Source organism: Staurois parvus, unplaced genomic scaffold, assembly GCF_062004578.1.
Source record: "Staurois parvus isolate SC_StPar_1 unplaced genomic scaffold, SC_StPar_1.0 ptg000137l, whole genome shotgun sequence".
Taxonomy (NCBI): Eukaryota; Metazoa; Chordata; class Amphibia; order Anura; family Ranidae; genus Staurois; species Staurois parvus.
The window spans coordinates 14,314,404-14,339,564 of record NW_028317933.1 but is presented as its reverse complement, the minus strand read 5'-3'; the positions used below and the strand labels follow the sequence as shown (position 1 = coordinate 14,339,564).

Genomic DNA, 25,161 nt, shown 5'->3' with positions numbered 1-25,161 from the left:
GGAGAGATATGGCTGGATGCAGGAAGATGGGGCATGACAAGTATGTTGTTTAATCAGCAGGTCCCTTTAATGTCAGTTTAAATCACATAACCTTTTAATTCCCATGGAGAAAACAATATAAACTCAGCAGGTGGTTGTAAGCTGCTAGAAACAGACTGAAACCTAACTTTGGAGTCTCTATTGATATCTGTGAGGATGCATTACTTCACAGTACAAGCAGCTAGAGATGTTAAAACTTTAATGCTTATAGTTTGGGCACAGGTGAACTTTAACAGGCAGAGAAGTTGTTAAAATGAATGAGCATTGCTGAGTTGTTGGTATTCTTTTTACTTATTTTGCACATATTTATATAGCAGGGGCGTAAGTCTACATGCACAGACATTTGCAGGCACAAATATGCCTAGAGTAGAAAACCCAGAATTTTTCCGCAGCCAAACTAGACGTAAATGATTGTACGCCCCTTTACTTCTGTGCATCAGCATTTATCTGCAAATGTGCCTATAATCTATTTCCACAAACACAGAAATGTGGGAGATTGGCGGTTAAATGGTGTCACACAGAAACATTGACGTATACACTTTTCTGGCTGGCTGTACACCTCACCTGTGGCTCTACGGATGTGGGAAGAAGATGCGGTTCTTAAGCTAGCCATATTATAGTATGCCTGCAATTTTTTATGTGCACAAACCCTAAACATTAAATACACTCCAGTGGTGTCTACTAGCATAGACATACAAATATTAGCTCATTTCAACCACTACCTTGAATTATGTCCAACCACTAAAAACATAGGTCTTCAGTGCATTGACGGATACTCAGTAGCACCAGGTTCTTATGGTCAGGAGCCATTGGCTAAGCAGCATAATCACTGTTTTTTCAAAGAGATAAAGCAGAAATTGTTAATTTAGTATTTCATATTATTGCAAGGAAGGTACCTTCATTTGGGTTGAGACGCACGTTGACAGTTTGCTTGAGAATGGAGCGTCTCACTGCATTGGTGTACACAACAGCAGCTACAGATATGTTGGCAGTGACATTTTTGCTCGTGGGTTTCAAATTTGTGAGAGTCAGTATTGCTGTGATATCTTCCCCAACTGTAGGTGTTCCAGAAAAGGTTATTGCTCCAGAAACATCCTGTTCTTGAGCAGGGGCAGAATCTGGAGAACCATCAGCTGAAAATGCCATGAATCCAGAACTTACACCAACTATTCTCTGGGCTTTCCTGTAAACTTCTCTCTCTTTGTTAGATCCTAAATGGAGAACTTATTGTTAGTACAGAGTGTTGATAATATGCATCTCAGCATTGTCCCTGTTTTTGTATTAGAAGCCCATTCTGAAACTGATCGATCAATGTTGAGTTAGTTTTGGTAGGTGTCTACCAGTACCAATGTCCTTTCATTAGCTTTCTTTAATATGTGTCTTTTTATGTCTACCAGTGTCTGTGAGCTTGTGTTCATCATTATCTATCATTCTGCATCTATTCAAGCTAAACTCCAGCCTTAAGCTGGGCATACGTTGATTGAAATTTGGTTGGTTCAGCAGGGACTGGATGATTTTTGAACAATGTTTAGCTGTTCCTGCTCATCAGATGTTGATTGCTTGATCAGTGTATTCTGAAAGTAGCTGATGCTGCTGTCAGAAAACAATGTCATTGCAAAGGTATGGCTTAAATAAGAAGTTCATAGGAAGACCAAGGCATTCAAGCTTCACCAAAAACAAGATAGAAAACACATTTGTTCAAAGGAATCAGGCAGGGAGCTGTGCAGCATCGAAGGTGACTCTGCAAGAACTATTACCAGATGCAGCAGAGATCCTGGGTTCAAATGCTTGTCCTGACATATGTACAGCAATCTGATGGGCCCATCCACAAGGCATGATCATGACTGCATTACATAGAGAGGTACAGAAACCCAATTATGACATCAATGATTCTAATATAAGGTATGTAATGTAAACAGAATCTGATGGGCCCATCCACAAGGCATGATCATAACTGCATTACATAGAGAGGTACAGAAACCCAATTATGACATCAATGATTCTAATCTAAGGTATGTAATGTAAACAGAAACGTTTTATTAAAAAATGGCATTAACATGTTGATGAGGGCTGAAAGGAAAAACTAGGGAAGGCAAAATATATGCAGATTAAAGCTGAGTCCCAGGTTTACTGGCCCTTTAACTAGATAGTTTGGGCCAAGCTGAAATTAGTCCATATATTCTGTTTCAATATTTTTATTAATAAAGTTTTGTTTTAAGAATACAACAAGCTCAAGATACGCCCACGCAGGGCCAGAGCAGAACAATAACACATAAACAGAAACTAGTCCATATGTTAACAGGTGTGCCCACTGTGTGAGAACAAACTTGTGTCAGGTTGAGTGCTCCTCAGCCATTCATAGCCAGCTTTGTATTCTCTGAATACAAGGCTTCCTCTAATACCTGTAATCAATAAATTGGATAAATTAGAGATTTGTGATGTTATCTGCCCGCCTCTCTGCTTCAGCCAATCAGAGGAAGCTTTGTATAAATTCATAGAATACAAAGCTGACAATGAATGGCTGAGCAGTGCTCAGTTTATACAATGCCCAGTGGGTGTACCTGTTAGTGTAGGAAATAGTCCATTTAGGCCAAACTAGTTAAAGGATCAGTAAAACTGGAGATCAGATTTAAATGACAGCATTAAAGTCAGTTAGCGTAGACGTTGTTCATTCTATTATAAGGATTGAGATATACCCAGCAATGTGTTATTACTGTCTGTGCTGCCCCCCTCCTTTCACCTTCCTATATAATCTTTAATGTAGCTGCAGCAGGCCACTGACTGTGAATCCAAGATGTCAGCATCAGCAGTTTCAGGGCTTTTGGATGCATACATAATAAAATAAGATAAATAACATGTCTAATGAATGTTAAATGCACAGTCATATAAGAAGACAGTTGTTGAAATGAATGGTCTGATGACAGGGCCTCTTTAGGAATACTATAAATCTTAACACTTATATATGTATGCAGTCTTATACATTTATAAAACTTCTGATCTGTGTAGTAAATTCTAAAATTCACCAAATTTCTTCAGTATGTAATGTTAATGATATCATCAGTTGTTCGTATGGTAATAATTAGAGATGAGCGAATCGAACCAGGCGAAGTGGAATTTGTTTCGAATTTCAGGAAAAATTCGATTCGTGCCGAATCCGAATATTTGCCAACTTCGGATGCACGAATCGAATTTTCCCCGATCGTCCGATTTTCATCCCTTCTACAGCCGGCAAAAAGTGTATCTGCAGAGCTCCGCTATTTCTGACAGTTCTCTGACATTCACATTTACAGCGGTTGAAACATTGTATCTATTTGTTTCCATTTAGGATACAGATGTTTTTATTCTTCATTTATGGAAACAAATAGATACAATGTTTCAACCGCTGTAAATGTGAATGTCAGAGAACTGTCAGAAATAGCGGAGCTCTGCAGATACACTTTTTGCCGGCTTGGAATTCTTCTTATTTTCATCCTACTTCTTCTTCTTCATCCTCATCCTCAGAAGAAGAAGAAGAGGATGAGGATGAGGATGAGGATGAAGAAGAAGAAGAAGAAGAAGTAGGATGAAAATAAGAAGAATTCCAAGCCGGCAAAAAGTGTATCTGCAGAGCTCCGCTAAGTGTATCTGCAGAGCTCCGCTATTTCTGACAGTTCTCTGACATTCACATTTACAGCGGTTGAAACATTGTATCTATTTGTATCCATTTATGGAAACAAATAGATACAATGTTTCAACCGCTGTAAATGTGAATGTCAGAGAACTGTCAGAAATAGCGGAGCTCTGCAGATACACTTTTTGCCGGCTTGGAATTCTCCTTCTTCTCATCCTTCTCCTTCTTCTCATCCTTCTCCTTCTTCTCATCCTTCTCCTTCTTCTCATCCTTCTCCTTCTTCTCATCCTTCTCCTTCTTCTCATCCTTCTCCTTCTTCTCATCCTTCTCCTTCTTCTCATCCTTCTTCTTCTTCTCATCCTTCTCCTTCTCATCCTTCTCCTTCTTCTCATCCTTCTCCTTCTTCTCATCCTTCTCCTTCTTCTCATCCTTCTCCTTCTTCTCATCCTTCTCCTTCTTCTCATCCTTCTCCTTCTTCTCATCCTTCTCATCCTTCTTCTTCTTCTCATCCTTCTTCTTCTTCTCATCCTTCTTCTTCTTCTCATCCTTCTCCTTCTTCTCATCCTTCTTCTTCTTCTCATCCTTCTCCTTCTTCTCATCCTTCTCCTTCTTCTCATCCTTCTTCTTCTTCTCATCCTTCTTCTTCTCATCCTTCTCCTTCTCCTTCTCATCCTTCTCCTTCTCCTTCTTCTCATCCTTCTCCTTCTTCTCATCCTTCTCCTTCTCCTTCTTCTTCTCCTTCTTCTCATCCTTCTCCTTCTTCTCATCCTTCTCCTTCTTCTCATCCTTCTCCTTCTTCTCATCCTTCTCCTTCTTCTCATCCTTCTCCTTCTTCTCATCCTTCTCCTTCTTCTCATCCTTCTCCTTCCTCATCTCCAAGGGCATTTAAATTAAAGGTACAGTGTTCTGCACTAATATAAAGGCTCTATGAAGCCTAGAAACCCTTTTTATAAGTTAAATTCGCAGCGAATAAATTCGCATCGAATCAAATTTCTTCCTCAAATTCGGCGAATCAGCCAAATCGAATTTTTGAATAATTCGCTCATCTCTAGTAATAATCTTACCTTCTTGGTACTTGTACTCATAAGTGATATCCTCATAATCAGATGTACCCAGAGCTTTTGTGCAGAGTAATAAGCCAACCTCTTCTGTGTTTGTCTTGTATTTTGTCCTTGATCCATTCTTCTGTACAGTATAATAGTTGACATCTGCATTTACCTCCGTATATGCAAAAAGCGTGTCAAAAGACTTATCCACATCGCCTTCTCTTATTGCAACTTGAGAAGCTGGACCCAGTTGGTAAATACCTGTGAACATAAGGATAAAGTCAAAGTTAAAGTTTTTTTGTTTGTTTTTTTTAGTCTTGGTTCAAATTTTTAATGTGCTGCCTGTGTGGAACTGGAGCAAAACCTCAGAAATGGAGACACAAACAGCAATAAAATAACACTTTTTTAATAAAGTGTTATTTTATTGCTGTTTGAGTTTGTGTTCCCATTGAAGGATGTCCTCCCTTGAAACATGGTCCTTAGGACAGGAAATGAGGAGAAATGTTCTTGACAAGGTGAGATGGCAATTAAACCCTGAGAGAATTTTGAACCCTTCCCACTCTATACATGGGTTTGCTTGTATTTGTTTTTAAACAGAACTCTGCAGACACTTTACTAAGGTGCCTTGCTTCCCAGAAGCGAGTGCCATGACTTCTTCCATGCTGCAAGCTCTACATACATACCGACCCCCTGGTCAGGAAGACTTAATAAATATATAACATTACCAGTAGTGCATAGAAAGGTGCAGTCTCCTTTCTGCACTGCAAGTGGGACTCAACCCCAGCAGCATTGCAGGAGGAGAAGTCAGGAGGAACCTGTTCCTTTATGGTTTCCTCGGTCACTGGGGAAACAATCTGGTTGGATGCTGCCACCCCATGTGACTCTGGTAGCCATCTTGGGTCAGGCAGAGTCTATTTAGGACCCTGGCTCCTGGGTTTGTTGCTCATTTTGTGAGTGGACAGTACAGGAACAAGCTACCCTTCTATCAGGGAAAGTGAATAGGAAAAGGTTCTGGACAAGTAGGACAGGATAGGGACATGTTGTCCTTTCCAGGAATCCTCCCAATTGGGCACAGACCAACCAGGCCACATTTCACCCTCAGAGACAGACACTGTCGGCATACTGGACCTGCTCCACTCTGCTTTACTGTTCTGTACTGTGAGTGTTTTCATTTGGTTGCATTCCTGCTGGGTAGTTTGCATTTCTGACATCAATACAAGTTCTGTTATTTGCACTGAACTGGACTCTGTGTGTTTACTGCTGCTGCACCCACCCACAAGCGAGACAGATTAACTTCTTTTCATTTTTTTTAACAGAAAAAGGTTTCTAGAAGAATTAAAGTAGTAGTAAACCCAAAACCAAAAAAGCACTACCAGAGAAGTTTTTAGAGGAAGATCCCATTGTTCCAAACTACAGATAGTCACTACACCAATGGGGAAATACTAGTAGTCATGTAGAAAATTTCTATTGGCAATGACAACAGGGCTTCAATAGCATGATAAATGTACTCTTTGGGAGTTTTCAGTTACCAATCTTCACCAATTGTTTTCTCACATATTCCCAAGTACCTCCAGATTACTTCAGGTTTGTCCATAAAAGAATTTCAGACTAATCCAACCATAACTTGTAGAGAATTTTAAATTGAAATCCATCTATTGCTCAGATAAGTAGTAAAAGAGAAAAAGTACCTATTACTTACACCAGGAAGACAGGCATGGTTTTACTCCACTACTGCTAAAATTAAGACCATAATACTGGCATCTTTAGGAATCAATATCCATGAGGGAAACATCCGCACAAAAAATATTACATTTTTAGTAGTACCAGTCGGCTTATATTTTTGTATATTTTGGTAAAAACAATAATTTTATCTCTGAAAGGAAACATATTTCTCCAGAGAAATACCCAAGGACACTATCCGTCAGGTACAAGCTTAAAAACAATTGTGTCTCTAGTCCTGTTTGTGCCCATTCCTCGGGGAAAAATACAACATTTCACCTACCTCTCCTTGCCTACCTCCTTTGTTACATCATGTTGAGCGACAATTTAATTTAATTTACATTTAAAAAAGTCTCTAGTAGCAGAAAAGTCTCTAGTAGCTTCATTAATAAGATATAAAAACGTTTTTATTGTTACCATCACTTGTTTCTTGAGGAGTTGAGTCATAAATCTGCCATCCATTATATGTGCCACCAAGATCAGGTCGAGTGCACCAAAATTCATTCCAGCAATGAAAATTCCTATATTCAGAAAAACAAGCAAAATGAAGCACTTTAACTTTGATTAAAGCAAAATATTACATACTGTACAGTATGTTAAATAAAACAAATCTGATATAACCTGGTGCAAACTGAAAGATTTCTGAAATAACATTACCAGTAAAAAGATATACAGAAAATATAACTGTAGAACTAAAGTGTATGTACTCTATAGACATGTTTTTATATTTTTGGAGAGAGCAGAGAAAAATAAGAACCTCTGTTAGATTTTTATACCTGTCCATGTATTAGCTGGGTACAGTCACCATCTCTTTTTGTCATAGTGGTCATTGCCCCGTTACAAAAAAAAAAGCGACAAATCCAAAATTTTACTGTTGCCACCAGACCAAGGGTGAGGTAGATTTTCCAATGTAGAAACTTGTTTTGGCAACAGCAGTCAAATAATGGAATTCCTGTCACTATGTAGTGATCTCTTGCTGCATACACAAGGCAGGAAGTGAAGGAAATTCTCCCTAAGTGGTCACAGACCGGAAAAAGGGGGTTTTAGCCCTTCCCTACTCTCAGAGGCAGTTTTAGGCTTTGTGACAAAATTTTAACACGAGGCCCGACTCACGCTCATCCATCTGTCTGTCCGTCTGTCAGCTACGCAGCAGGCCTTCACAGATTGAGATGCTCTTGCGGTGGATAGGAGGGGTGATGTGCGCGGGTGCAACGTTACTCCTCATTGGTTGGTGGGCGGAGCTCCAGAAGTCTTATGTTACGGTGTTAAGGTGTCCTATCACCAGGGGCAGAGTGACCATTCGAGCACTCGGGCACTGCCCAAGGGCACAGGGTCAGTAGGGGCTCCATGAAATGCCCCGGTACCTTTTTATAGGCTTTTTTGGGTGTGCTTTGAGTGCGGACAAGGACACAGGGGTCCCATGATCCCCTATTGCCCGGGGGCCCCATGAGTTGTCAGTCCACCCCCGCCTATCACTGCTAAAAGTCACGCTGTAAATCACTTGTTCGACTGCCGTGAAGCCCGCTTAAGTGGGACAGGGCCCTTAATGCTGCCTGAGCACGACAGCGTTAACCAGTTCAGCTCCAGAGAAATTTTTTTAAACTTTTTTCACATACATATAAAAATCTGAATTTTTGGCAATAAAATTACTTAAACACCCAGAACATTACATATTTTCTGAAAGCAGAGGCCCTGTAGAATAAAAAGGTGATCTTTGAATATTTTTATGTCACATGATATTTGTGCAACTGTTTATTAAATGCAAATTTTCAGGAAAAAATATAATAAAATGAATTTTAGTGCAAAAACACACAATAGAATACCCATTTTTGGTTAAACTATAAAAGATGAGATTGCATCAAGTAAATAGATACCAAACATCCCATGTCTTAAAATTGCGTGCACCCGCAATCACCATAGGTGATGTTTTAAAAGCTTTGACAGTTTATCAGTTTAGTGTTAACTAGGAGCTCTTGTGCTAAAATTATTGTTCTTACTCTGACATTCGTAGCAATATGTCACAAGTGTGGTGCGTCCGCGGTTTGCGTTTATGCAGGTGTGCAGAGCAACGAGGCTTATGGCTAAATTTTTTTCTTATATTAATAAATTTTATTATAATTTTTAATTTATTTTTATTTGATTGCTATCACAAGGGGTTATTAAACCGTGCATTGAGCAGGTGACAGGTACTCTTTATGGAGACATTAGGGATCTAATAGACCCCAATGTCTCCCCTGCCCTTCAGATAATTTAACCAAACACAGATGTTATATGTTTCCCCTGGCTGTACTGGCTACGAAAGGGTGCACCTGAAACCGGAACTGACATCACTTCCTGACGTGACATCACTTCTGGAAGTGACATCACTGAAACTGGAAGTGGCATCACACTGCCAAAGGCTGCTTAGTTACCAAGTGGGTAGGTGGAAACAAAACAAGGGCTGGGGGAGGGGGACAAGAAAGAGAAAGTAAGAGAGAAGAAAAGAGGAAGGGAGGGATTCACGGGGAATGGTATGCTTATGACCTTCGCTTACACAAGTGACAATGGCAGTGGCATCAAACTTTCATGGGAATAGCAGAGAATCAAAAAGGTTCTGAGGTATGAGCTGCATTACCCAGGGCCCCTACAATATTTCATATTTCCAAACTTTGTTTGATAGAGTGGCTTCAGTTTTAGCGTGGATCATGGCAATGCCGACTTTATAGTACTGTGCTGCTTTTTTAAGGGAATGCCTGGTCCATTTTCCAATTTTTTGTCATGCAGGTTTTTAGGGTGGTTTTCTTCTTGCATGACAATTTGTTATGGTTATGGTTAACAACTGTCCCCTGAGTAGGAGTCTGGCCACAGAATGAGTGAGCCGGTGGTAAATGTCTGGAAGTAACACTGGCCAGTTGTGTGTTGGGTGTGCTAGCTTCACATGGAAGAGGAAATCAGCACCTGGAAATAAACAGTCAAGGTGCGATGCCCCAGACAAATCATTTGGGTTCTTGGCTACCAAGTCATGTTGCATTCACCCTGTGAGGACTGGGTGAGTGATGGGGGGATGCATGCAATGTCTGGTAGGTGGACATTGGCAAAGGGATATGTGCGGTAATCTACCCCTCTGCAGGTTGTGCATGAGCACCTTTTCCTGGTGTGCAAAGTGTAGAGGTTGTATAAGTAGTGCCAAAGCTACCCTATCTGGCAGAAGAGAAGGGCAGGGGCTACATATTGCTGGATAGGAGGGGTGTATTTAAAAGAAAATGAAACCCTTCCCCTGGTTATCAGCAAATTAAAAAATGGTTTCAAACCCAGCCAACGCAGCCCAATCAATTGGAATCCTTCTTGCAAGTAGGCTGTCACCTCACAAACCTAAGGCCTCATGCACACGTTTATTTAACTCTCCTAGAAGCCATCAGCGTTTTTTATTTTAAAAAATGCCTAATGCTTGTTAAAATGTCTAGCGCTTTTTCAAGATTTTTGGAGCTTTTATAGGCATCAAGCTTTTGGGCGAATAACTTATTCTGGCCATTTAAATGAATTAATGCTCAAGAACTAAACGCGGCTAGGTGTTAGGAGCGTTTAGCAGCTTTAATAGCATCAAGCGGTTTTTCTGCTCAAACGTTGCTGTTCCTTGACGCACTGGCAGTGAGGTTTTTTTTTCCTGCCTCTAAAACCCTCTGCCACTAAAAGCTTCTAAGAGGCTATGTGTGCATAGACACATAGGAGGGGATCCACTCAACAGACGCCATTAAACCACCAGGGAGCCACTAGCCACCAGGGAACTTCTCTGTTTGACCTGAGCATTGCTTTATATTTGTGAGTTCCCTAATATACCATTTGCTGTTTACTCAATAAAGACATACTTCACCATTATTGCCATTTTGCCCTTGGCTCGTTATTTACGAGCCCCATCAAGGTGGAGTGATTTAGAGGAGTACTATTAGGAGAGGACTCCGTTGGACCAACCTGAGATGACCCTTGAGAGTGTTTCCCACCATTCCTGGGGGTCTTACATGGTGACCGGATGCAGTCCTGTTTGCTGACCAGTCCCTGATGTCCACCATTATACATACAACGCTCAGTCTGTATGTCTTTGTGGTAAGCGCATTAATTTACCGGATTCTTCCACAAGCCTGACTGGATTTGTAATATACTTATTACCACTGTGGCATTGCCAATCTTTCACCTTTATCTTTTTATCACATTTGGGACTATTTATTTCTGATTGATGGTTCACACCGTCTTATCTATTTACAGTGACTCTGGTTATAGGGATGTTTGCTTTATCATTTAGCGCTGCATACCATTTTATTTTATTTTTACATAGGATTATATGGAGGGCAGTTTGAAAGCTGTAAAAAAAAAAAAAAGCCTGACCCTAAAAGTGGCTGCACAAATGCCCTGTGTGCATGAGGCCTAATGCTTTTTGTTAACCTAAGACATGGTAATCATGGAGTCCTCACAACCTCTCACAATATGAAACATAAGTCTATGTGTGCATGGACACATTGGAGAACATGGGGGAGGGGGTTAGAAGCAGTAAAAAAAAAAAGCCTGATGCCCCTAAGGCCTAATGCACACAGGATGTTTTATAAACCTTGCTCCTCTAGGCAGCAGGGTTTTTGCAGCAAAAAATGCCTGACGCTTGTAAAAGTGTCTAATACTATTACAAGCATTTAGGCATGTTTACAGGCATCAAGCCTGTAACTTAATAGGCTAGAATAATAATTTCTTAAGGCCATTGCAATGAATTAACGCTCAAGTGCTAAACGCAACTAGGCACTTTTAGACACGTCTATATGCGTCAAGCATTTTTTCTGCCAAAATGCTGCTGCTCCTGGACGCCCTGGCAGTGGGGTTTTTTTTAATGCTCCTAAAAGCCCCTGCCACAAAAAGCTTCTAAAAGTCTATGCAGCCTAAAAAAGTCTATGCAGCCTAGAAATGGCTGCAAAAATGCCTTGTAAATATATATATATATATATATATATATTTAACCTTTTTTTTTTTTTTTAATTTAAAATGGCAGGTTGTAAGTGTTGGAGGACATTGGTAGGACACTGTTATCAAGATAGACATGGAACTGGACCAAGGTGGTAACTTTTTTTTAAGGCAATCTTTTTATACTCTGCTGCATAAAATCAACCGCTCATTAAAAGTAAAGAAACCAAAATTGCCACCGTCATATTTAAACACTAGATGTCTCTATACACCATTCTGTAGAAAGTGTACAATTCCGCTCTGCAGAATCCACAGGGTGAATAAGGGTAAATGGTGTAATTTCTCAACATGCTTGTTTTCTCAAAATGCTTAGCAGAGGTGTGACCATTTCTTGAAAATTGTAAGCTGCAATTAGATGGTTCGTTACACAGTAGTCTAATACTTACCAAATACTGTCATCGTTTAACTCTACTGGGTCTCCTGATACATCAAAGTATTTTTCAATTTGCAAGTCGCCATTTGAGTCATGGGCAGAATTGTAGTTAGTAATCACCCGGCAGGGTAAACCCAGGGCTCTACTGACTAAAGAGGGGAAAAGAGATAATCAGTTTAAAAAGAGATTCATTTATTACCAATTTTATAGTCCTAAAGTGATACTAAACACTGTTTAACCCTTTGAGGACCAAGGGACGTATTTGTCCCATGTTTTTAATTGCGTTCATCATCTGATTAAGAACTTAAAACTCTTTTTTTTTTTTTGGTTTGAGTCAAAATATTAGTTCTTATCAACAAACAACAAATGGATCTAGCTTTTTGCCAATTATTTCATGAAGTGTACGAACTTTAAAAACAAAAAAATTGATTCTTTTGGTGTTCCAAAATCTTACGGTCCTCAAAGGGTTAATTTACATGACTAGGGTATAAAAGATGCTTTGACAATGCTGCCTGACCACCACTACATCAACTACTGTTAGTTAATTAACCACACATAGTACCAATTGGAGTTTAATGGCCATAGCAGCCTTTTATTAACCAAATATAAATAACATCAACATTCAGCAAAGTATTAAAAGGGTCCTTAAGGTCCTTGTGGGCAATTACCTCAAATACCTGCGTGCACCAGAATTAGGCCTTCAGCCGCAGAAACACCAACTCGGAGACAAAACAATATTCGCAGGTACCACCAACCAGAATAATCGGAGTTGTACCTCAGACGGGTCCCTACAACTGTACCTTTGTGCCCATAATAAAAACACATCCAAGGGCCTTGTACCCTTCCAGCTGCCTTGACGTAAAATACACAGCACCTGTAACTTTTCAAAAAACCAACACAAACAAAATAACAAAGGAGGGAGGGTGGGAAGTTGTCCCGACCAAGCTTTCTTCTGACTAAAGACTACCCAAACCCTCCTACATCCCAAATGCCCACCTACTACAGCCCTATCCACCAATCTGGTGAGTACTCATGAATCCTGTTACTTCGATCCACAAACAAATCCTACTGTGCCAAACCCCTTTTAACCCATTCATGTCGGTCCTGCGTCTAGGCTTCCTCTTCTTTCACTCTGGGGCTAACTTTCTCTCTCTTTGTTATGTATATGGATGATGGCACTGTATTTATTTTAATTTAAAAAATCTAAGTGCCTTTTATAATATTTGATATACAGCTGTCATGAAACAAAACTCAATTTCTTCCCAGCCCATCTGCAGGGAAACATTACCTCTGCTGCTAGCCAAAAAAACGCCTTCGAAATACAAAGGAAAAATACATTATTATAATCAAATAAATGTTTAAATCTTTATACAAATATGTATTTGAACTCAAAATATTACTTTTGTGCAAAAGCATGGTATGAAGTATCTAGGGGTAAGTTCCACAAATCACAGCCTGTTTCACTCCCCTTCCTTGTATGTTCTTAGAAGGTGAAGCCTCCATCAGTCAACACGTAATATCCCATCTCCATTGTGGTTAGCTGTTTACACTGCCCCCAGCTACATCAGTAATTTCAGCATGCAGATATCACCCAAATTGTATTCTCTGCTCCTCCCAAGACATCTTGCTCTCTAGCTTCCTTGTTACCTCTTTCTATGTTCGCCTCTAGGACTTTTCCAAATCCTCTCCCATTCTCTGGAACTCCCTAACCCAGTATGTCCGGTCAGCTCCTACCCTGTTCCCTTTTAGGCTATCCTTGAAAACTCATTTATTTAGGGAAACCTGCCCCAACTATATCTAAAAACTATACTTGAGTCACCACCATCTGACCATATTCCACAGCTATTACCTTTTGCACCACTTCCCCCTCCCTTTAGATTGTAAGCTCCCTGAGCAGGGCCCTCCTATTCCTTCTGTACTGAACTGTGTTGTAATTGTACTGTCCCCCATTATATTGTACAGTGCTGTACAAACTAATGCACTATATAAATGCTGTATAATAATAATAGTGGGTGTGGAGGAGGCAGGAGTGGGCCATTTATCCGAAGTGTATACACCCACATGTGTGACTTCATATTTATGTGGGCTCCACAGATAAGAAAAAGGAGGAAATGAACAGTTTAGAAGGGAATGGAAACTGGAGTATGCTCAGTAGATGTGGCTACGGCTGGTCTACATAATCTCAGGCTGCAGCAGGGACACAGACACGAAGGGAGGGACAGTGAACATCAGGATCAACGAGTTTTTTTGCAGAAAACAAATCCCATTATGACTGAGTATGAACAGCATGTAATACAGCATACAGTTTTTTAATGATGTGGGTTAAATTACACTTTCAAGTCCAACTCCAACTCTGGATAGCTTAAAATTGTCCCCTGCAATGGGATTGCATTTGAACTTCAATGGTTAACTGCATATTTAAGAAAAAAAATACAGCTATAATAATGATATTGTATTAGAATAGAACTGTACCTGTACACAGAACACCGGCAAAAACCCAGCACTGTCCATATTTTACCGGCTGTCTGCGTTCATACCAGCTCTTCAGAATGTTTGTGCTTCCATTCCAGGCACTGGGGTTTGTGCCATCAGAATAATCCCCAGTCCAGTTACCCATCACCACTCCACTATCGTCTTTACTGTTCACCTGGCAGAAATACATTGTAAACAACATTTTTATTGACATTTTCAAAATTAACACAGGCCTATCATTAACATTCTCATTTCTCAAGATGAACCCAAGGAACCTATTATTAACATTCTTGTCTCAACTAGGCTTGTCAGCATGACCAAATGACATTATTTTATGAATGAACCCTATGCACCTATTATTATTCTCATCTCAACTAGGCACAAACTCTAGGCACCAATAAATGCAGCTCATTAACAAATCATTAAATGCACATTTTCAAGGTTATCTTTGAAAGGACTTTTCATTTTTAGCTTGTTACACTTGTCCGGAGTTCTGCTTTAAGAAAAAGAAGTTCCTCTTGCTGATCACAAATAATAAGAAACATGACAGATTCTGAGCTTCCAACCTAAATCATATGATTTATCTATGCCAATCATTTGATATTGGAGAGAATATTGTTTTTATCAGACAGACTCCGTCTGGTAAAGTCACACAACTGGGCATTGGTTCAGTCAGGGAAACCTGTACTGAGAGACATAAGCAGGTTGCCATTAATGACCTTTGTTTAGAATTGATGGATATGGCACAGGGACACTTTCAGCTGCCATTGTGCTATGCTGGGCTTCTGGTGTGTCCCTTTGCCTTTAAGGAAGGCAGCCTCCAGGCATACCTGCCCTCAGGGCTACTTTACACTACATGCGTTCCAGTGCTTTTTTTTCCTGAATCCAAAACACATAGAAAGTAGATTACATGGTTTTCAATGGGATACACCAGTGCTTGCGGTTCCGATATGTTCCAATTCCAGAAAAAGAAAAAAAAACAGAACGTGCTGAATTTTTCCTGCAGAGAACTGTACTGGAATGAGCTAAACACATCCAAAATGCACCTACGCATCAAAAACACATAAAAATGCATCAGATCCTAGTATAGTGAAAAAACAGGAAAAAAAGAAGAAAGAGCATCTGGAACACATCATGGAAATAAATGAAAAATGCACTGGAATACATCAAACGTGTCAGAAACGTGCAAGCAGAAATGCATCTGGAACAGATATGAAGGACATTTTTGTGGTGTGAACTAGCCCATAATGTATCCATTGCTATATCTGCTCCAACATGGAGGCTCTCACAGACTAGAGTTAGAGCTACACTATACAGAGGGGGCTTGATGAGGCAGTGTGGGTTCCACATATGTTTGCAAACCTCTGTTTTTAATGAATATTGTCAAACAGTGTAATTTGCTTTTTTGCAGGCTAGCTGGTAAATGTACTGGGAAATTTACAGTAATTGGTTTTGTTTGCTATATAAAGCCTTTCCATGTTCACCTTGTAAGCAGATGCAGTTAGCTAGTGTGCCACTAGGTGGCCTGTAGGCACGTGCATTCTATTTTCTCCACTGTAGGTGGCAGTTAATCGAGTGGTACCGCAACCTGGAGAGGAAATCAAAGGACATTTGGTTCTCTTTCTCTGTGGTCCTGGCAGCCTACTTGGGTCAGCAGGGTCTTTGGCATGCATTGTCGATGTGGGTAGAGTAGGGAGTGAGACCCCATCTGACAGGGAAAGTGACTAGTGGTAGGGAAGGGTTCCTGACGAGTAGAGACAAGCTAGGGATTCGCTATCCTTAACCACTTCCATACCATTTTACACCTTCCTGCCCAGGCCATTTTTCAGGTTTCAGCGCTCCCACACTTTGAATGACAATTGCGCAGTCATACAACATTGTACCCAAACTAAAATTTTATCATTTTCTTCACACAACAAAAGCTTTCTTTTGGTGGTATTTAATCACCACTAGGGTTTTTATTTTTTGCTAAATTAACAAAAACAGACCGAACATTTTGAAAAAAAAAACAAGTTTTTCTTTGTTTCTGTTATAAAAGTTTGCAAATAAATAATTGCTCTTCATAAATTTAGGCCAAGATGTATTCTGCTACATGTCTTTGGTGAAAATAACACAAATTAGGATGTATTTTTTAGTTTGTAGGAAAGTTATAGCGTTCACAAACTATGCGCGGCTCTGCAGGCACGCAAACTGCGCATGCCCCAAAGGATGCCATATGGCATCCACCCGGAAAGGTGAGGTTTTTTGCCGGCCCCCATTCGGCCATAGGCCGAGCGGGAAGTGGTTAAGGAAGGCTTCCCATTTGAGGAAACAAACGCTGTTGGTCCATCTCTGTATGTGAACTGAACTGTGAGTGTTTTCTTGAAGCAGTGCTCTCCCGCTAGGGTGTTTGTAGTTTGGCATTCTCTTCAATACCAGTTTCAAGTTTTATTGCAACCAGACTCTGAATCTTTACTGCCTCCTCACCAAGCTGCACCTCCCCATAGGCTCTGTCCCTGAACAGTGCTGGCAAGAGAGAATAGAGTATTCAGGTGCTAGGTCCCTTTTATTTAGGGATGTCCTGTAGTGTCTGTTATGTATTTTCCGTTTAGTGATGCTATGGGTAGGTCAGTTTCCATATATAAGCCAGGTAGAGAGGAGCCTTAATGCAGTCAGAGCATGGACCCTGGACAGGGCTGGAAGACAGGGAGCGGTAGACCTGGACAAAGAAGAGGGGGCTTTAGTCATCCTGTCTCTAATGGTGATCAAGGCTAGAGTGGGTTGTAAAAAAACAGTTTAGGCCAGGCCAAGTGTTCCCTGGAGTGAGGCTATCCCCCCTGGAGGATCTGAAAAAATGTACCCAAGTGATACTGTCTCAGGAGACTACTTGTAAGGAGCAGTGAACTGGATACAGACATCCTAGAGCTAGTCAGGGCCCTTGGAGTGAGTACTATTGAACCCAGGAAGGAGAGATACTGGATCAGGGAAGATGGTTTTCTAAAAATGTGCTCTCTGCTGCTTTCACATGTGACTTCTGTGGATTATCCACTATATGTGATTGGCAAAATGCAGTCAAGTGACCCAGGATAGTATGTGATGTGGCTGTAAATGCCATCTTAAAGTAACATCAGTAAGTACAGTAGTTTTATCTTTTTGTGTGGACATTCCTTCATTGGGATATAAAGGTCAATTCCCAGGAATGTCATCAGAAAGCCTCTGGAATGGAGATGGACACAAGATGGCAAAAGGTTAAAGCCTCAAGCAGACAGATTGTTGTTCTGGTAGGAATACGCGGGGCAGGGATGTCTGCTCTTGAGATCCATAAACACAGCCATTACAACTTTGTTAAAAAAGCTAGTTATAAATTGGGTTGGTTTCCATTTTATTATGTTTTGTTTTTACTTAAATCTCTTGTTGGAAATGAAATGCTAGTTGCCTGGCTGACTTGATGAAACAACAGCTTGTCATAGTCAAAGGTAGTCAGTCAGATGGATAGTGTTTTCAAAACGTATCATTATTTTTTACAGACCATTAATTTCAACAAATGTATTCCAATAAGGTTTTATGTCTATTTAGCATACTGTATGCATATTATTTACCAATAAAGGACTCCAAAAGCCCTGAAACTGCTGATAGGTGCTGCCATTTTGGATGCCAGAAATCCCAGTGGATTCAATGCTGTCACTCAAGTGACACTCTATAATATTTCATGTAGCATGCTCCTAGTATAGGTGCTAGGATGTAAATAGATAGATTAGTGTTCAAAAGTGTTCAGATTAGTGTTATTTAGTGCTGCAATCTTTTAGTCAGGACTGCCCATGATACTTTGGTGCTGCTGAGTTTGCCTTGAGCTCCTCTTGCCTTCTGAAAACCACTAGAGCTTTCCAGAACATAGTTGGGAACTAGACAAATGAACAGTATGAATACAGCCCTGGCCAATTACAGGGGAGCATGCCCCCATTTCATGCTGGGAGCTGGTATTTATATTCTGGGGGCACATGGGCTTAGTGTCCTTCCCAGAGTGGATTGCACCACACCAGGGTCAAGGCAGCCTTGCCTTCCCTGGCACCTGCTTCCAAGAGGCCTCAGGTGGGCAACCTAAGGGCCTGAAACTGGAACTGATGAGTGGTCCTGGTTCTCCTAAAAGCTGACTGATGGGAGTCCGTTGAGGATCTGTCTGGTATCAATGAGATACGCTGCCGATTGCTTTACAAAAGCCTTGTGAGTACAGATATTGTGGGATCTCAGGAACCTGGTGCTGTTAACCCCCCTCTGCTGTCCTCTAGTCAGCTAAGGCAGTGGTGTAGTTTGGTTTTGTGCTGCCCTAGGCAAGAAGAAAATCGGGTGTCTAAGGGCCCAGCTAAGGGGATCACTGGCCAGTGATCCAAAGTGTATGTCTGCATGCTTCTTACTGCTTTGCTTCTTTTCTACTACTTTTCTCAAGCTTCTTTTATACTACACTGCCATTACAGGAGAAGTCTGCCATCTGCTCCCAGCAAGGGACTTCACCTACCACTTCTCTTAGAACAGCTAGTGTCCTCAAGTTGTGAATAGTTTTGTTTTGGAGTATCCTACTGCAAACCCCTAACCCTAGCCAAGTTCTTCCAAAATAAACTACAAAACAACACCCCTAGTCTGGTATTTGACCCCAACGAGCTAAAAGTGTATGCTCCTGGCTGTGGGAAAATACTTTGTGTCTGGCTGTCAGCATAGAAGTGTGGGATACTAGGGCAATACTCAAGCAGCTCCTGGGGGTAGTGCTACATTAACTTGGCTCCTCTCCCAGGCACTACATAAAAGGTTATACAGGGAGGTGAAGGGGCCAGCTGGTAGAGAGCAGCATCTGCTGGTCTTCTCAAAACCTACTATAGTCTATAGGGCAAAATAAGAGCAGTGCAAGTGTTTGCTATGTTATTAAATATTCTTTATACCTTAAACATATTTGTGCTCATTTTGTGATTATAGACAAGAATATGCTTGCTGAGCAAGCAAAGCAAAATCATTTGCTTGAGCAATGTTTTCCTAAGGCTTAACATTTAATATTCGGAACAGAGCCAAAATACAGTGACATGATTTATTTGCCAGAGTCAGCTAGATTAAGTTGTTAGGGTTGTCAATATTCATGTGTACTTATTCATAGCTGTTTATTTTGTACAGAAGGGATATCTATGATTATTAGATCACTGGAACAGGTGTCCCCACTGGAAGTTTTACCCTCTGCTCCTATTCTGGTGACAACTCTAACATTTTCCATCACTTTTCTTAGTAAAAACTGTCACTAGGGATACGTATAAGTTAAGTCCAACCCATGTTTGGCCAAACCTGGAAGGAAGTTGTCAGTGCCAGCCCAATCAACTGTGGCCAGATCATTCCCCACCCCATCCCACCCCACAGCTATACGTACAAGAAATGCTGTTATACTCATGACATCATGGAAATAATATGGCCATGTGGCCATATTAGGTCAATGACAATGATCTTAAATAGGCCATATTAGGTGTTGCCTCTTTGTGCAGCTGTGGGGCAGAGAATACACCGCTTTCAGATGATTGGCCTGGCAGCTTCTTGGCTGAACATGGGTTTAACCCTAATGGGCACCATGAAAAATAGATAGGGCTGAATCTAGCAAGTGGGGACACAGACAGTAATACCAACCTGACGAAGGTCCTTAATCTTCCCTGCTACATCGAAAAGTAAAAAAATGTTTTGGCTATTGTGACAGACCATTTAACTGCTATTGTGACAGACCATCCAACTGTCACTGTCTAAAAATGCACATTATGGGGGAATTTACTAAGAGTAGTGCAAGCACAAGGAAAGCTCAAGTCTGTGCTAAAGTACACTTGAAATTTGGCCGTTCAGCAGGAACCAGAACAGTTTTGGTCCATGTATGGGCAGGCTGGTTGTACACAAGGCAATCTATTAATCGACTTGTGTACAACCAACCTGCCTGTTTTTTCCTGAATGATCAGTACCACAGGCTGCTGTATAGCCGGCAACACTGATAATTGTATTTTGATGGTGGGGAAGGCTCCCCACTGTCAGAATACAATACCACAGCGGAAGGATTCCCCCATCCACAACAAAAATGTAAACGGAGGATTTGAGCCATTTTCTTTTGTTCCATCCGCTGGCTGAACAAATAAAAATGAATAATATATGAGCAGCCTTAGAGACCAAGCAGTCCATATAGCCAAAAGTCTGTGTTTTGATTTATACCCGTATGATGCAGAGAACAACTGCAAGTGAAAACTTGATGTAAAGGCGTTTTGTTAAATAAACATGGTCAGGAGACCTAAAATATACTTTCCTGCTTTGCCTGACCAAATTCTAATTATTAAAGAGTGCTACTTCTAGCCTTCACACTGCAGTGTCCTGTGCTGCCAGAACTGAGTAATAACCACACCCCGCCATCAAAAGTCTCCTCCGATAGACTTGTATGGCAAATAAGGGGAGAAGATGTGTCTAACCAGATCCCTTACTATACAGGGCACACTGGATCGAAAGCTGCCCATTCATTAGTATGAACATTCGCAGTAAAAGCCACATTTTGTTTGTTTTTAACTTTCAATTGTGGAAGAATGGAGTTTCCCAAACCAAAACCACATACAGTCTTATAAATTCATTCACTGGAAAAAAAACATTTCCATTGTGCTCCCTGAAATTTTCTCATCAGTGTGGTTGAAACCAACAACTATTTGAATCACTAATGATTAAAAAATTAAAAAGAGGTGAGGCTATCAAAATAGCGATTGTTAGTACCAAGTCTATCTGACTTAATATATTTTTTTCCTCCATAGTCGTGTAGAGCTGAACTGAACGATCCACAAGGCTTGTTCAGTTGTCCATGACTCCAGTGGTGATATCTCCAAGCCAGAACTTGGAGATATCACCACCATAGAGTATTAATTATCATGCTACAGATGGATAGTCCCACAGAGGGTATCATCTGAATAGATACAGGAACTGGAAATCATGAGAAAAATAATGTTAATGGCTACTAAATGATAACATTGGGATATGCAGAGCTCCTAGCATACTTAGCCTTGAATAATTATGACTGTAGATTTTTTCTTCACTCACTATAGCACTCAGGTTTCTGCAGACATGTAAAGGGTCATTACGTTTTCTGATATCTTCATTAGCATTCCTGCGAAAACTTAGAGTTGAATCCAGCAGAGCGAGAGCGATGTAGAGAATCTGTCCCTGAAACTGTACAAATGTATCTGTGAATGATATATCCAAATGTAGCCAAAATTTTTGAATAAATAAAATCATGATCATTAAAATATAACTTTTCATTTTGGATTGAGTGTGGGGCAGTTAGGCTAGGTTTTTATTGCTGTCCGATGCTTTGCTGGGGATATTTCTCTTCAATTAATGCCCCAGTGATACCCGTCACCCTGGCATGAAGTAAGGGAAAGTTACTAATGGTGCCACAGACAGCAGTAGAAAGCTGTAGGGGAATTTAGATTTCTCCTCTTGAAATAGAGGGTTATTTTTATTGCTGTCTGTGCAGCTATTGAAGATTTTTTGCACCTCAAGTTATAAAGCAGTTCCATGTACGAGCTATGGGTTATTTCTGTTGACGCAGCCACAATGGGGAACCCCTCTCTGATTACTGCCAGAGCACTTGAGTTCCAGTAGGGTACTGGGATACCTCCAGCTGTTTAGAATAACCTCTTGCACTCAAGTGTGGTGCTTGGTGGTCTATAAGCTACTACTCTTCCACCTTGATGGTATATGAGATCACCGTGCTTTGCAGCCCCCTTAGGACAGGGGAAGTTCCAATACACATTGGGCTATAAAAACAAAAAGAGGGTGCACCAGCTCCTAGTGCATTATCTTTATAAAGAATTATTATAGTAACAGCAAATCTTATACTCACAAACACCAGTACAGTATATGTTAGAACATCGATACATTCCGACACCAAAAACACGAGGTTCAGGGCACATGTTCTTTGTCATGGGAAGCAGCCACCCAAATGTGTTATGGCTGACGTGTTTCAAGGGGAATCCCGTCTTGATCAGCGCCCTGACATATAAAGATAATGCAGTAGGCTGGTGCACAATCTTTTTGCTATTTTATAGTTCTATGTATAAACATTGGTCGGTCGTTTTTGGAACTTTAAATGAGGCGCAACACAAACGGCCACTATATACATAGTACACATAGATGACGGTTTAATAGCAAACAAATACAGATGTCATGACTGTCACGTCTGCCAGGCTTGCCCCTCACCGCACACAGCTTTGAAGCAGGCTGTGCAGGAAGAGGGGAGGGGACCGCTGCGGCAAGGGTCACAGCTTCCCCGGCAATTCAGCTGGAGGGCACAGCGCGGGCGTGCAATACCCCAGGGTTGGGAGTTGTCCCTTGTAAGCTGTGTGGGAGCTGTGTTGAGACCAGACTCCACAGCAAAGGTCCCGCTTAGTCCCAGTGAGCCTGATGTTGTCCCTAGTAAGCTGTGTGGGAGCTGTGCCGAGGCCAGACTGCACAGCCAAAGTCCCGTTGAGTTCCCATGAGCCTGTTGTTGTCCCTAGTAAGCTGTGCGGGATCTGTGCCGAGGCCAGGCCCCACAGCCAGAGTCCCGTTGAGTCCCCGTGAGCATGATGTTGTTCCTAGTAAGCTGTGTGGGAGCTGTGTTGAGACCAGACTCCACAGCCAAGGTCCCCCTGAGTCCCCGTGAGCCGGATGTTGTCCCTAGTAAGCTGTGTGGGAGCTGTGTGGAGACCAGACTCCACAGCCAAAGTCCCGTTGAGTCCCTGTGAGCCTGATGTTGTCCCTAGAAAGCTGTGTGGGAGCTGTGCCGAGGCCAGGCCCCACAGCCAGAGTCCCGATGAGTCCCCATGAGCCTGATGTTGTCCCTAGTAAGCTGTGTGGGAGCTGTGCCGAGGCCAGACTCCATAGCCAAAGTCCTGTTGAGTCCCCGTGAGCTTGATGTTGTCCCTGGTAAGCTGTGTGGGAGCTGTGCTGAGGCCAGACTCCACAGCCAAAGTCCCGTTGAGTCCCTGTGAGACTGATGTTGTCCCTAGTAAGCTGTGTGGGAGCTGTGCTGAGGCCAGACTCCACAGCCAAAGTCCCGTTGAGTCCCTGTGAGACTGATGTTGTCCCTAGTAAGCTGTGTGGGAGCTGTGTTGAGACCAGACTCCACAGCCAAGGTCCCGTTGAGTCTCCGTGAGCCTGATGTTGTCCCTAGAAAGCTGTGTTGGGGTTGTGCTGAGGTCAGACCCCATCGCCAAGGTCCCGTTGAGTTCCCGTGAGCCCGCTTACCATGGGTGTCCCTACAGGCCGCATGTCGCGGAGTGCCATTAACTGTCCTGATTGAGTGTCTTTCAAAGTTCAATAAAGCTTTGTGTGTTCCCCATCTTCTTTGTGTGTTCTGTCCTACCTATGCTTCCATCACATTGGTGGCAGCAGTGGAGGACCAGAGTGCGGAAGAAGATGATGCAGAGCGATAACATCCCACAAGTGCCTCCAAGAGACCTGTTGAGGTCCCCTTGTTGGCACTTGTAAAATGAAAGGGGGAGGAGTTGTGCCAGCTCGCCCCTCACCGCACACAGCCTTGAAGCAGGACTGCTGCGGCAAGGGTCACAGCTTCCCCGGCAATTCAGCTGGAGGAGCTGTGACCCCCCCAGGGGGCCGCTGGGAGGTCTCTGCGTGCCCCCAGGGGGTGCAGCGCGGGCGCAGGGCTTCCTGTGCTCGGTGCCCACCAGTGACAAAGGCCATGGTCACGCGAAGCGTGGCCCGAGTCAAGGGGGCATGCCTCGTTGCCCCGGCAATGTGGTGCTGGGCCGGAAGTGTCCCGCACGACTTTAAAAAGGCCGGCACGGGACCAGGCCAGCCTCTTTGTTCCTGTGCACGCTGCTGGAATCACCTACCTCCCTGGAAGCCTCCACAGCCATCCCCGCTGCGCACTCTGCAGATCCCCAAAGGTCAGGACTGATACCCACTGCAATACCCCAGGGTTGGGAGTACCCACTGCCCCTCGCTGAACACCCCAGGGTGGGAGCCTCTGCAGCCATCCCCGATGCGCACTCTGCAGACCCCCAAAGGTCAGGACTAGTACCCGCTGCAATACCCCAGGGTTGGGAGTACCCGCTGCCCTCCGCTGAATACCCCAGGGTGGGAGCCTCCACAGCCATCCCCGCTGCGCACTCTGCAGACCCCCCCAAGGTCAGGACTGTTACCCGCTGCAATACCCCAGGGTTGGGAGTACCCGCTGTCCTCTGCTAAATACCCCAGGGTGGAAAGATCCGCTGCCATCCCCCTCATACTCTGAGGCCAGGATTACCCGCTGTACTGTGGGCTAGGACTGTTTTGCTGTGGGCCCCATGATACCCTGCCTAACACTCTGGGGCCCGGATTACCCGCTGGGCTGTGGGCTAGAACTGTTTTGCTGTGGGCCCCATGATACCCTGCCTAACCCTCTGGGGCTCAGATTACCCGCTGTGCTGTGTGCTGAGGATGTTTGCCCCCCCCTTCTTTCTTCCTGTTGCCTGCTGTGAGCCAGAACCTACCTGCTGGAGCCATAAGTGTCCGCAAGTCATCTACCTCCCTGGAAGCTGTCTGCTGCTGAGCGCCCGCAAGTCGCTTACCCTCCCTGGAAGCCGCCTGCTGCTGAGCATCTGCAAGACGCCTATCGTGAGTGTCCCTAGAAGCCATGAACTGCCCCTACTGTGCGCACAGACCACCCTTGTCATGAACTGTCCCTATTGTGCACTCAGACCACCCGTGTCATGAACTGTCCCTATTGTGCGATCAGACCACCCTCGTCATGAGCTGCCCCTATTGCATGCCCAGACTACCCTTACTTGAACCACCCTATGGCATGCCCGGAGTATAGCTACCTGGGATGCCCCTGAGTGCTTGAGCCATTGCTACCTGTTGAGTCCCGGTGAGCCTGATGTTGTCCCTAGTAAGCTGTGTGGGAGCTGTGCCGA

General features: G+C 42.6%; 1 protein-coding gene across 2 annotated transcripts in view; it reads right to left on the bottom strand.

Annotated features, from left to right (window-relative positions):
- LOC149465849 (protein-glutamine gamma-glutamyltransferase E-like) overlaps nt 1-25,161 on the bottom strand; it is a 62,587-nt gene that overhangs the window by 13,593 nt on the left and 23,833 nt on the right. For both annotated transcript variants that reach the window (XM_089673379.1, XM_089673380.1), the window contains exons 5-10: nt 21,302-21,430; nt 14,240-14,414; nt 11,781-11,916; nt 6,832-6,935; nt 4,714-4,956; nt 936-1,250 (exon numbers count right to left, since the gene is read on the bottom strand). In XM_089673379.1, the coding sequence (XP_089529505.1) occupies nt 936-1,250; nt 4,714-4,956; nt 6,832-6,935; nt 11,781-11,916; nt 14,240-14,414; nt 21,302-21,430 (1,102 nt within the window). The remainder of the gene's footprint in view (nt 1-935; nt 1,251-4,713; nt 4,957-6,831; nt 6,936-11,780; nt 11,917-14,239; nt 14,415-21,301; nt 21,431-25,161) is intronic.